Consider the following 10,908-nt stretch of genomic DNA (forward strand, 5'->3'; position numbering starts at 1 on the left):
TTGAAACTAATATTTATTAAATTATTTTGAACAATTTCTTCTCATTGAAAATAAACATATATCTCTCTCTCTCTCTCTCTATATATATATATATATATATATATATATATATATATAGTAAACTTTTCAATACATGCCGTATTTCATGTTGAAATAGAGTCAATGCCTTTCAAATCCAATTTTTGAAGCCAGATTAGTGACATCTGGTGGGAGTAAAATAAGAAAAAAAAAACATCTAAAATTCATCTTTATTCATAACATCTCTGTGTGTGTGTATATATATATATATATATATATATATATATATATATATATATATATATATCTACAATTGTTACATACAAGAACTCACGTGAAGTATAACAGTATAACATGTTTAATATGGACGGAGTGACTGAGGAGCTGTTCTCCCCGCTGACTCTGCGTCATAACCGGTAGGTGGCGTAACGTGGCATAATTTAGGTCGCCTCCAAGATTTTAACACGAGGAAGACCGTTTTCCGCCCGAGGCGGGGTCACCATCTCTGTTGGCAAAGTTTGGGTGTTGAGACTGATAGCAGTCGGCAAGATCAGCATAAGTACATCAAGCCTAAAATCCCGCTCGTCCGTTTTCTATCGCTCGCGTGCGTGTGACGCGATCTGACTGCAGTCATGTCCGAAGACCCGAGCTCTCAAACCTGGTCAATCGACAAGGATGACTATGAGCTACAGGAGGTGATCGGTGAGCTAAACCATCACACATCCGCATCCAGATCACATCAGTGATAGCAGAACGGAGATTAAGACATCTGTGTCATGATCTCTGGGGCCCAGATGGTCTGTGTTGTTTCACAGCTCCATCAGTAATCGAGTCATCGACTGTAAGATGTTCAGTCTGTGTTAGCCATGCTAACTAGCCACCCGACATGCCAGCAGACTGTAATGCTTTGCGGACAATGACTGATTTACTTATTGATTTATGGATTTCATCTTGATTTATATATGACATATGGCTTGGTGTTTAAACCATTACAGTTGACAACTTGCTGGCTAGTTAGGTGACAAGATGCTTCATATAATGTTCATGCAGATAGGCGGTTGTTTAGATGAAAGTTTGACGTATTACAAGAACACTTTAACTAAGTTAGCTAGTTAACTTCTAAACGCATAACCAGAGCTGATTCGATTGTCCTGAGACATTTGCATTTGGTGTTTCATCTCCCTTATACGAGGGAAGTTGTCATTAAGCTGAAGGAAAGAGAAACAAATACGAGGAAGTGTAGTATAATCTGAAATGAATGCATATCAAAACATAACTCCATTTTTACATCATCATTCATCCATATGAATTAACATTAGGGGTACCATATGATTAACATTCCATGATATTGTTTAACTTTCATGTGTCATATTAAAAATGTTACACAGAGCACCTTAAAGGACAAAAAAAGCAATGTCATTAAATATTATATATTTAAAAAAAAATCACGTTTTCCAACATCAGATGAATGCACTTTAATTTGACCATTTGTTTACATGACGACATCAGTGTTTTAATGAAGAAAAAAAAAAACTTTTTTTGTTTTCCAAATACTAAATGCTAAGCCATTTTATTATTATTATTATCATTATATAGACTTCTGGCTGAATGTATGCTATTACAACCAAAATTATCAGGAAAAAAAAATAGAGAAAAGGTAAAAATTAATAACACATTAATAATTAATAACACATATTTAATTTTTGGATTGTAGATACTATGATTCTCTGCATCAGTCATCTCTAATATATTCTTAGTACATTATTTCAAATGCAGATTTTTGTTTGTATTACAAAATCAGTGATAAAAAACAAACAAACACAAATGTTGTATCTTTTTTTGCTGTTGTATAGGGAGTGGAGCAACAGCTGTGGTCCAGGCTGCATATTGCAAACCCAGGAAAGAGAAGGTGGCCATTAAACGCATCAATCTTGAGAAATGCCAGACCAGCATGGATGAGCTTCTGGTAATGTCTGTTTACTGCTCATAGAATTAGACACACCACAAAAAGGTATTTGATTAGGATGGCTCTGTTTAAACAGGTTATTTATGGATGGTAGTTTACTTTTATATTGTTTTATTATAATTAAATGTGCTTCAGACTAAAATGATTTTTTTTTTTTTTTTACAGCATGTGAGATTAAATATTTCAAATTATAAATCTGTGCATTATGCAAATGTTCTTTAAACAAAAACAGACTAGTTGAACCCTTTGGTAAATTAATTATTGAACTAATTTCTGCAAACTAAATCTACCAATACAATTTCATTTTTCTGTAGGCATACATATTGTCAAGATTTCAGTTTCATTAGAAATTATACAATGTAGATCTGACCCATTCACCTCAGTTAATGACCTTTTTTGCCAAATGGCAGGGTCATGCGCAAGGCAGCCACATGTCTGTCAATCAGAGGAGGATTAAACTGGCACAGACACAAGGAAAGACTTTCTGGTTTGTGATTAAACCGTCAGTTCGAATGGCCTTTGAGACCAGACTAGCTATCTACACAGGGCTCCAGACTAACTTTTTTCACTAGGAGCACAGTGGCCCCCAACTGAAAATTTTAGGGGCACAACCAGAAAATTTAGGGGCGCACACCGTAAATCAACATGCTAACCAAATCTACTAATTTCCACTGTATTACTAATAAATACTTTAATAATAGATGCAGAAATTACAATGTGCTGTTTCAAATTCAGTGTCACATTTTATTCTGCACTTTTGAAGATGCAACAACAAGATAAACTGACAGCACCATCGCTGTCATGACAGTACAAATAGTAAACAAAATTCCATACACTCAGAATAAAAAATGTGCTTAGTAAAAAAGTTTGTGTGCATGCTGTATCGTTGTTGTATGTTTCGTTAAGTTTTAAGCCATTCTTCCTTTGAAGGTCGAGCTGGCTTTTGTATTTGGTGAAAGGTAGTTCTAATGCTTGTAGTACCTCAGCCATCTGAATTCTTACAGCCAGTCTTCTCGAAAATGGTGAGTGTGGACCAGGGCCGGCCCTAACCAATTTGCTGCCCTAGGCAAGATTTTACCTGGCGCCCCATGCATCACAGCCCATTTCACCCTGTCATTGTGTTCATGCTTTAGCATATATATATATATATATATATATATATATATATATATATATATATATATATATATATATATATATATATATACATACACACACACACACACACACACATTACAGCAGAACTGTTTCCAACACTCATAATAAATCATCATATTAGAATGATTTCTAAAGGATCATGTGATAGATTGGATGTCACATGTGACACTGAAGAATGGAGTAATGATGCAGAAAATTCAGCTTTGCATCACAGATATAAATTATAATTTAAAGTATAATAAATTGAAAACAAATTATTTTAAATTGTAATAATATATCACAATATTAAATTTTGTCTGCATTTTTGATCAAATAAATGCAGGCTTGATGAGCAGAAGAAACTTCTTTCAAAAACATTAAAAATAGTAATGTTTCCAAACTTTTGGCCTGTACTGTATCCCCCCAAAACTGCACAAATGTAGAGTAAAACATTAATAAAAAAGTGATAATAAAAAATATGTCTTAAAAATGACATGATTGTACAAAATCACAGTCTGGGGACTCAGATCAACTGCTAACATTAAGTTTAAGGTAAAAATAACTGCCATGAAATTATAGTATCTTACTCCTATGCAATAAATTGTTCTTTCACTACATCTCTTTACCTCTGTCTTTATCCTCTTCTCTTCTTTTTGGCACTGTATCTATCGCAGACTATGCTCATTTATAATGTGTCATGTAAATTCGGCCTTCCGTCACAATCAGGAAACTTTCACCGTGTCTATAACTGGCGTGAGCTGCCAGGCCCGTTTCTACGAGCTTTTTGTTAACAAAAGCAGTGCTGTCTACATTGGATGCGGCGTTGGGCATGCTACACAACAAATTACCAACAACTGATCGTGCGCGCGCTCTGTTTCTGACGCACTTCAAGCACTCGATGGGCGGGGGAAGATTGAAGAGCCAGATTTTTTTTTTTTTTTTTTTTTTTTTGCTTTATTTGGAAGTATTTCGAATTAATGTTTTTTAAATAGTAGCCTATTATAAAAAAAAAAATATGTAAATAAAAAAAATTCACTAGTTCACTCATTCTGGCACCCCTATGGATGAGTGGCGCCCTTAGCATTTGCGGGCCGGCCCTGGTGCAGACTTTTTTCGTCACACCAACCTCTGACTCTGAATCATCATCTGACGGTGACACTGTAGACTCTGGCACTGGTACACTAGCCGCAGGTCGGAAGAACGAATCAATAGTTCGCTTGCTCATAGCTCAGACGCACGCACATATCAGGTTGTGAAGATATTTGTCTCTGTTTCCTTCCCACAGATGTCTACGCGCGCTGAATTATCTCTAGGCCCCTCCCCCTCCACACATTTTAGCCACTTACAGTGGCCATTCCCTATTCTTCTCACATGCATTTGCCGCTTCACAGACAGGCATCACTCAATGTGTTCAATGTGCTCGCGTCTCATTAGTATGTGTGCAAGTGTGTGTGTGTGTTTGCGTGCGTGCGTGTGCAAATCTACTGGTCGCACATGTGCAACTGGATGTAAAATTCAGTCGCACACTCTCAAAATTTGGTCGCAAAATGCGACCAATTGGTCGCAGTCTGGAGCCCTGCTACACTTGTGTCTTTTTATGATGTAGAATAGGTTTAATTCAATTAATAAGTTTGATGTAAATTTGTGTTTAAAGATTTCTATTCACTGCAATTCTGGGGTCTTTTCTCTTTCAGTTCTGTAGCATAAAACTCATGAATGGCAGCATCTTAAAGTAATTTCTCCCAGAAGGATGTGGTTAAGCACTCATAGCGATCTGAATGGGATCTTTTGTTTGTGATTACTTACCATAATTGCCTTTCAGAAACCTCTGTTTATATTTAAAAGTTTAATGCTTCCTAACATTTTCATTTTTATTTTTTTAGAAAGAGATCCAGGCAATGAGCCAGTGCCATCACCCAAATATTGTGTCTTATTACACCTCTTTTGTGGTCAAGGATGAGCTTTGGTTGGTCATGAAGTTGCTCAGTGGTGGTCAGTCAGTTTAAAAGCTGGTCTTGAATGAACTAAAGTTATTAATTGAGCTTTTGAAAACAAAGTGCTACCTAATGCAATATCCTTCGCTTCATATCGGTTTCAGGCTCAGTTCTTGATTTTATTAAGTACATCATTTCCAGAGGGGAGCACAAATCGGGTGTCATGGATGAGGCCAGCATTGCCAGCATACTAAAAGAGGTGCTTGAAGGTCTCGATTATCTGCACAAAAACGGTCAGATTCACAGGTATATGAATGGTTTGGTGTCTTTTATCACATTTATGGGTGCTTCCTTTTCCAGTCCAAACTTTGAGTCACTGAGCAATACACTGACCTGTGCTTTTACTCTGTTAAGGGATGTGAAGGCTGGAAATATTCTTTTAGGAGAAGATGGCTCTGTTCAAATTGCAGGTGGAGTTTCACTGTCAATGCATTATTTTTGTCTTCCGATTATTGACAAGTAATTGGCTAAGTAGTAGGGTTTCAATATACAGTTTTTTTTTTTAATCATCTCAAATGTAAAATGTTTTTTAGAAATGTAAATTATTCTTATTTAAAATGTAATATTTGATTTCCTTAGTGTTTATGTAACTTTTTGCTGAATGTAATACTTGGCGGGAAAAAAGTTATTTTGTTAAAGCAAACAGGAAAAAGGCAATATAATTCTGTTTGCTTTCAAAGCCTGGGAATGTCCTCTAGATGCTCGTTTTCTGGACTAGGAAGGTTTTGATTTGATTATAGGGGGTGCTTGGCACCAAAAGCATATAATGATAGCTTTGTCATCTGCTTTTCCTCCTGAAGACTTTGGTGTTAGTGCCTTTTTAGCAACTGGTGGAGACATGACTAGAAACAAAGTGAGGAAGACGTTTGTAGGAACTCCATGCTGGATGGCGCCCGAGGTGATGGAGCAGGTTAGTGTTGTCCCACCTGTTCCTACATTGCCTTTCATATATTTTGGAAACTTAATGCTAATGTGTTTGTTCAATGACAGGTTAGGGGTTATGATTTCAAAGCTGATATCTGGAGTTTCGGGATTACAGCTATTGAGCTGGCAACTGGGGCTGCTCCATATCACAAATATCCTCCAATGAAGGTAAGCAGCAAGTCACTGTTCGTGTTCAGTTCATGGAGAGTCTGCTATGAAACCTGCCAAAGGAGTGATGAATCGTAAAATCTGGAATTGAGTTGGCATTTTACACTTTCGTTTCCATTGGCATGAAGTCAGTGGGTTTCTTTTAATGGGTTTTGGTTAAATGATTGATTGGTGGTTAACACATGCTTAAATTCATGTTGTATTCTATTACATATAATACATCAGTAATACCTCAGTCACTGTTTTTGAAGTTTTTATGCATGTTGAAAAAGGTGGTTGCTAACATTAGGACATTAGACCTCATCACACTAAACAGGAGAAGTTATGAAGTGAAGTGAAGTTCATTAGAGCCAGGTATGGTGACCCATACTCAGAGAGTTATGGTATTGCCAGCCCGAGACTCGAACCCACAACCCTAGGGTTAGGAGTCAAACTCTCTACTCACTAGTCCTCTTTTGCAACCTTGTTGATTTTCTACTTCTGCTCTTGCACTCTTTTTTTTAACTCGAACATTGCAGCTTGTAGATTTTAAATGAAGTTAAAAAGATTTGTTAAAAGCTTAGTGGTGCTTATGTTGAGGTTATGCAACTCTGTTGTTGTTTGTTTATAGCGAACTTTAACTTTTTTTGTATTTAGGCTTCCAAATTCATAAAAAAATGTGTCTTGATGAACAAAATGTGTGAGAAGAAGAAGAATTTTCTTCGTGCTTGACACCGAGTGGATGAACTAGGTGTTGAAGTCCAAATTGAAAATATTGGAGAGGGTTTTTTCACCCGGCCACTCCTCAGATTAGACACACAGGTTGCCAGATTGATGACAACAACAGGAACAAGCGCACTTTATTATGAATTAAATCAAATACTCTGTGTTTCCACCAACTGGCAACCTGGGTCACTGAAATACAATTGGGTAAACTGTCAGTGGGCGTGTTTCACAAACCAAAACAAAGACTGATATTCTGGCCCAGAACGCACATTTTCAAAGAAGAATCTGCAAACATTTTATGGTATTTTTATGCTTTAGTAGAGTCAAAAACTTACATACAGCACCTGTAATGTTTTAGAGTTATACTTTGTCCACAGTAATGATTTGTCTTGGTCTTTCTTGATTTCTTCTTTACTCCCCTTTTTTGGTTTAGGTTCTCATGTTAACCCTGCAGAATGACCCTCCTTGTCTAGAGACTGGAGTTACAGATAAAGAGATGGTTAAAAAATACGGCAAATCTTTTCGGAAGATGATCTCCTTGTGCCTCCAGAAGGATCCAGAAAAACGGTAGTGCATGTTTTTCATTGAAGTTCTCTTGATTCTATCAAGACTAGCTGTTTTTGGTCATATTATCAATTGTCAATGTTTTTTCAACAGTCCTACAGCTGCTGAACTCTTAAAACACAAGTTCTTCACAAAAGCCAAGGTGAGATACTTTAACCCCATTTTGTAAAGTACAGGAAATTACCAGAGAAGGGATTTTATTCATTTACTGGTAATCTAAGATCATAAATGTGTGGTCTGTTTTATGTAATTGCTACTTCCAGTAGGCAAAATTATTTAGTTTGGCTACAGTCGTTGTCACCTAAACGTTTCCAGCCACTGGTCCAGCCTGCTTGGTTTACTGTAACAAATGCTCAGGATTAGAGTTTCAAAAGGCCATTTCCTGCTCATGGGATTCAGGCCATATTGTAACAAACACAGTGCTGCCTCAGCAGACTTTCATTCCTAGCGGCTCAGTAGCACTGTAGTCTGTGCGTAAACACAGAGGCCTGTACGCCACTGCAGTGCTACATTACGACCCACAGAGGATGCTGTCTCTAATGTATTTTTAGAATAGTATAACCTGATTTCATTTCATTTGCAAAATTATTCATAATATATAGTAATAAAAATTGTGAGTATATTTAGAACTAATTTTCTGGCTCGAAACTTGAATTTTATTCGTCACAATTTTTTTACAGAACAATGAATACTTGAAGGAAAAATTGCTGGACAGGGCGCCAACAATAGGAGAGAGATCAAGGAAGGTGGGTGAGAAATTTACTGATAAATATTACACCATCATTTTAGTCCTTGTGCCTCAAGCATTTTGTTGTGTGTGTGCACAGGTGCGAAGGGTTCCGGGCTCCAGCGGTCGACTGCACAAGACTGAAGATGGAGAGTGGGAATGGAGCGATGATGAGCTGGACGTGGAGAGTGAGGAAGGAAAGGCTGCAGTGGCCGCTTTACGGGTACACACTCATCTGCTGCAACGTTACCAAAGTCTGCTTTATTTTAGCCTGTGGATTTGAATAAAGCAAGTCTTTTGAATTATCCTCTTTTTTTTTTTTTTTTAGTCACCAAGAGTAAAGGACGAGGCTGTGCAGAATGCAGAGGTGAGAGTTTAGTTCCATTCCCTACTTTTTGAGTTACCTCTAAGCCATTCTCAAGGAAATCTGTTTTCTGCCTCTTTCGAAAAGATCTTTCCAGCGGATTCACCAAGCTTCCTGCAGCCAGCAGCTGAAGTGCCACATGCTGCAGATGACACTGCAACGATATCAGCGTCTTCTCCAGGCTCCCAGGTGAGCTCTGCTTTGAGTCACGTGTGTGTCAGCAGTGAGAATGACCAAACAAGTGGACTTGGTTCATAACGTAAGTTTGACTTTAGATCTTAAAATTGTATCCCTGCAGGCCGGTGGACCTGCTACGACAGGGCAAGACTCAGGCAAAACCCCCATCAGCCTGGTTCTAAGATTAAGGTATTTTTCATTAGAATTCTTTTTTATTACCAAATAGATCTGGTAGGTTAGAGTTAACCATGCTGTTGAGGACACTTGCATTTTTTCCAACAGGGTTGTGTTGGCTCATCTTTTCATTTTACATTGTGTAAAAATGCAAGCACTTATCCCAGTAACTTAAAAGTACAATTTTTGTGTGAAACTGATATAATTACTCTTTTTCTTTTCATTTATCAGTCATAATTAGAAATGTTTTTAGAGGGATGCACATTGGTGCAGGATTGAAAGAAAGGCCTTTACAGTGTTGTTATTGTTAACTAAAACAAAACGAAAAAATCTTTTCATGAAATGAAATAGAACTGAAATCATATGAAACGTAAATATTATATGGAACATTTACACACAAATTTGAAATACTTCCTCAGCAACCAACTGCGGAAGTGGAATTACAGAAACGATTAAATAATTACTAAAAAGGAAATTAAATCAAATTAAAAAGCTTAATAGAAATAAAAAAAAGCACATAACACAGTCACTAAAATTAAAAATATTAAAAATAACAGTATCTGTATTTAAAAAAAAAAACCTCAAATAACAGGTTAGTTCTACAATAAAATTAAAAAAAATTCATATGAAACGGTTTAACAAATCCGAAGACTTTTTATTTATTGATTTATTTTCACTCCAGGAATACAAAGAAGGAGCTGAACGATATCAGATTTGAGTTCATGCCTGGGAGAGGTTTGTGCACTAAATATCTCCCCGTTTCTTGCTCATTTCTAATCGCGCAAGTTGTCAAATTGTATAACTTATGGTCTTCTATATCCAGACACAGCTGATGGAGTGTCTCAGGAGCTTGTGTCTGCAGGGCTGGTGGATGGGAGAGACTTAGTCATTGGTGAGTTTGTCGAGATAAAAATACAATTGCTGCCCCACACCAAAAAGACAGAAGCTGAAAATAACTTGCATTCATTTCTTTTAGTTGCAGCCAATTTGCAGAAAATCGTCGATGATCCACAAACCCACAAAAATGTCACTTTCAAGCTGGTAAGTCATTAGATTGTGATGCAGCTGTCAGTTACTCACCAAAGGTGTTGTTTTATATTTGGCTCTGTGTTTATCTTTCTTCCATTTAGGCATCGGGAGTGGACAGCTCTGAAATTCCAGACGACGTTAAACTCATGGGATTTGCTCAGCTGAGTATAAGTTAAAACAGTATTACCAGCAGCGAGAAAGAAAAAAAACAGACTTGTTTGCACAACAGTGCATTGTAAATGCTTTCATTGGCCTGAAGAAACCACTACTGCCAAAGAGACAGAAGGAACCTGACTCCACATAGGATTAACAAATGTCGAATAGGACTGCATTCGAGTTCGAGCACCTCAGATGTTTACAGTATTGATGTACGTTTTGTTTTCGGTTGCTTTAAACATTTGCACAATCTGAACCAACTCCTAATACTGGTAGATGTCAAAAGAATGCCTTACTTTGGATAGTACTACTGAATTTACAACTGTAGGTAGACTGTAGCTGTGGATCTCATCTGTGAAATGAATGAATGAGTGACTGTGTGTGTTTTCAGCTGTGTACCTTAAAGGAAGGCGGAGGGGAGGATTGTCATTCAGTAGCATTTAAGGGTGCTTTTTGGCACCGCTATAAAGTCAGCTGTTCTCTGCAATGTGGTGCATCATATTGGAGCGATCAGAACTGTATGGTTTTACACATTAACCAGTAAACATGGGAGCCACATCACCCACAACCCCGTCAGATATGATGTTTCATCGTTACACCCGTGCACTGCACCTCACGGTTACACATTTCCGCTGCTTTCTCACTATCGGGACACATTCCCATCTTTTTGCATGGGCTTATGCCAGACTGCACGAATGATTTTTTTTAACATAAGATATGCTGATCATTTTGCTCTCACTTAATTTTGCCAGCTCTCTGTGAACACAGGAGGTGCAAGAGAGATTAAATGAGATATTGGGCTTTT

General features: G+C 37.3%; 1 protein-coding gene across 1 annotated transcript in view; it reads left to right on the forward strand.

Annotated features, from left to right (window-relative positions):
• The first annotated feature begins 468 nt into the window (after positions 1 to 468).
• LOC127951025 (serine/threonine-protein kinase OSR1) overlaps positions 469 to 10,908 on the forward strand; it is a 12,704-nt gene continuing 2,264 nt past the window's right edge. The window contains exons 1-18 of the mRNA XM_052548612.1: positions 469 to 720; positions 1,872 to 1,984; positions 5,005 to 5,113; positions 5,220 to 5,361; positions 5,470 to 5,525; positions 5,916 to 6,025; positions 6,106 to 6,207; positions 7,346 to 7,479; positions 7,570 to 7,618; positions 8,157 to 8,222; positions 8,304 to 8,426; positions 8,532 to 8,570; positions 8,655 to 8,756; positions 8,866 to 8,933; positions 9,601 to 9,653; positions 9,742 to 9,810; positions 9,895 to 9,959; positions 10,049 to 10,908. The exon at positions 10,049 to 10,908 is cut by the window's right edge and continues 2,264 nt beyond it. Of these exons, the coding sequence (XP_052404572.1) occupies positions 651 to 720; positions 1,872 to 1,984; positions 5,005 to 5,113; positions 5,220 to 5,361; positions 5,470 to 5,525; positions 5,916 to 6,025; positions 6,106 to 6,207; positions 7,346 to 7,479; positions 7,570 to 7,618; positions 8,157 to 8,222; positions 8,304 to 8,426; positions 8,532 to 8,570; positions 8,655 to 8,756; positions 8,866 to 8,933; positions 9,601 to 9,653; positions 9,742 to 9,810; positions 9,895 to 9,959; positions 10,049 to 10,123 (1,545 nt within the window). The 5' untranslated portion in view covers positions 469 to 650 and the 3' untranslated portion in view covers positions 10,124 to 10,908. The remainder of the gene's footprint in view (positions 721 to 1,871; positions 1,985 to 5,004; positions 5,114 to 5,219; positions 5,362 to 5,469; positions 5,526 to 5,915; positions 6,026 to 6,105; positions 6,208 to 7,345; positions 7,480 to 7,569; positions 7,619 to 8,156; positions 8,223 to 8,303; positions 8,427 to 8,531; positions 8,571 to 8,654; positions 8,757 to 8,865; positions 8,934 to 9,600; positions 9,654 to 9,741; positions 9,811 to 9,894; positions 9,960 to 10,048) is intronic.

Source organism: Carassius gibelio, chromosome B2 (assembly GCF_023724105.1).
Source record: "Carassius gibelio isolate Cgi1373 ecotype wild population from Czech Republic chromosome B2, carGib1.2-hapl.c, whole genome shotgun sequence".
Classification (NCBI taxonomy): Eukaryota; Metazoa; Chordata; class Actinopteri; order Cypriniformes; family Cyprinidae; genus Carassius; species Carassius gibelio.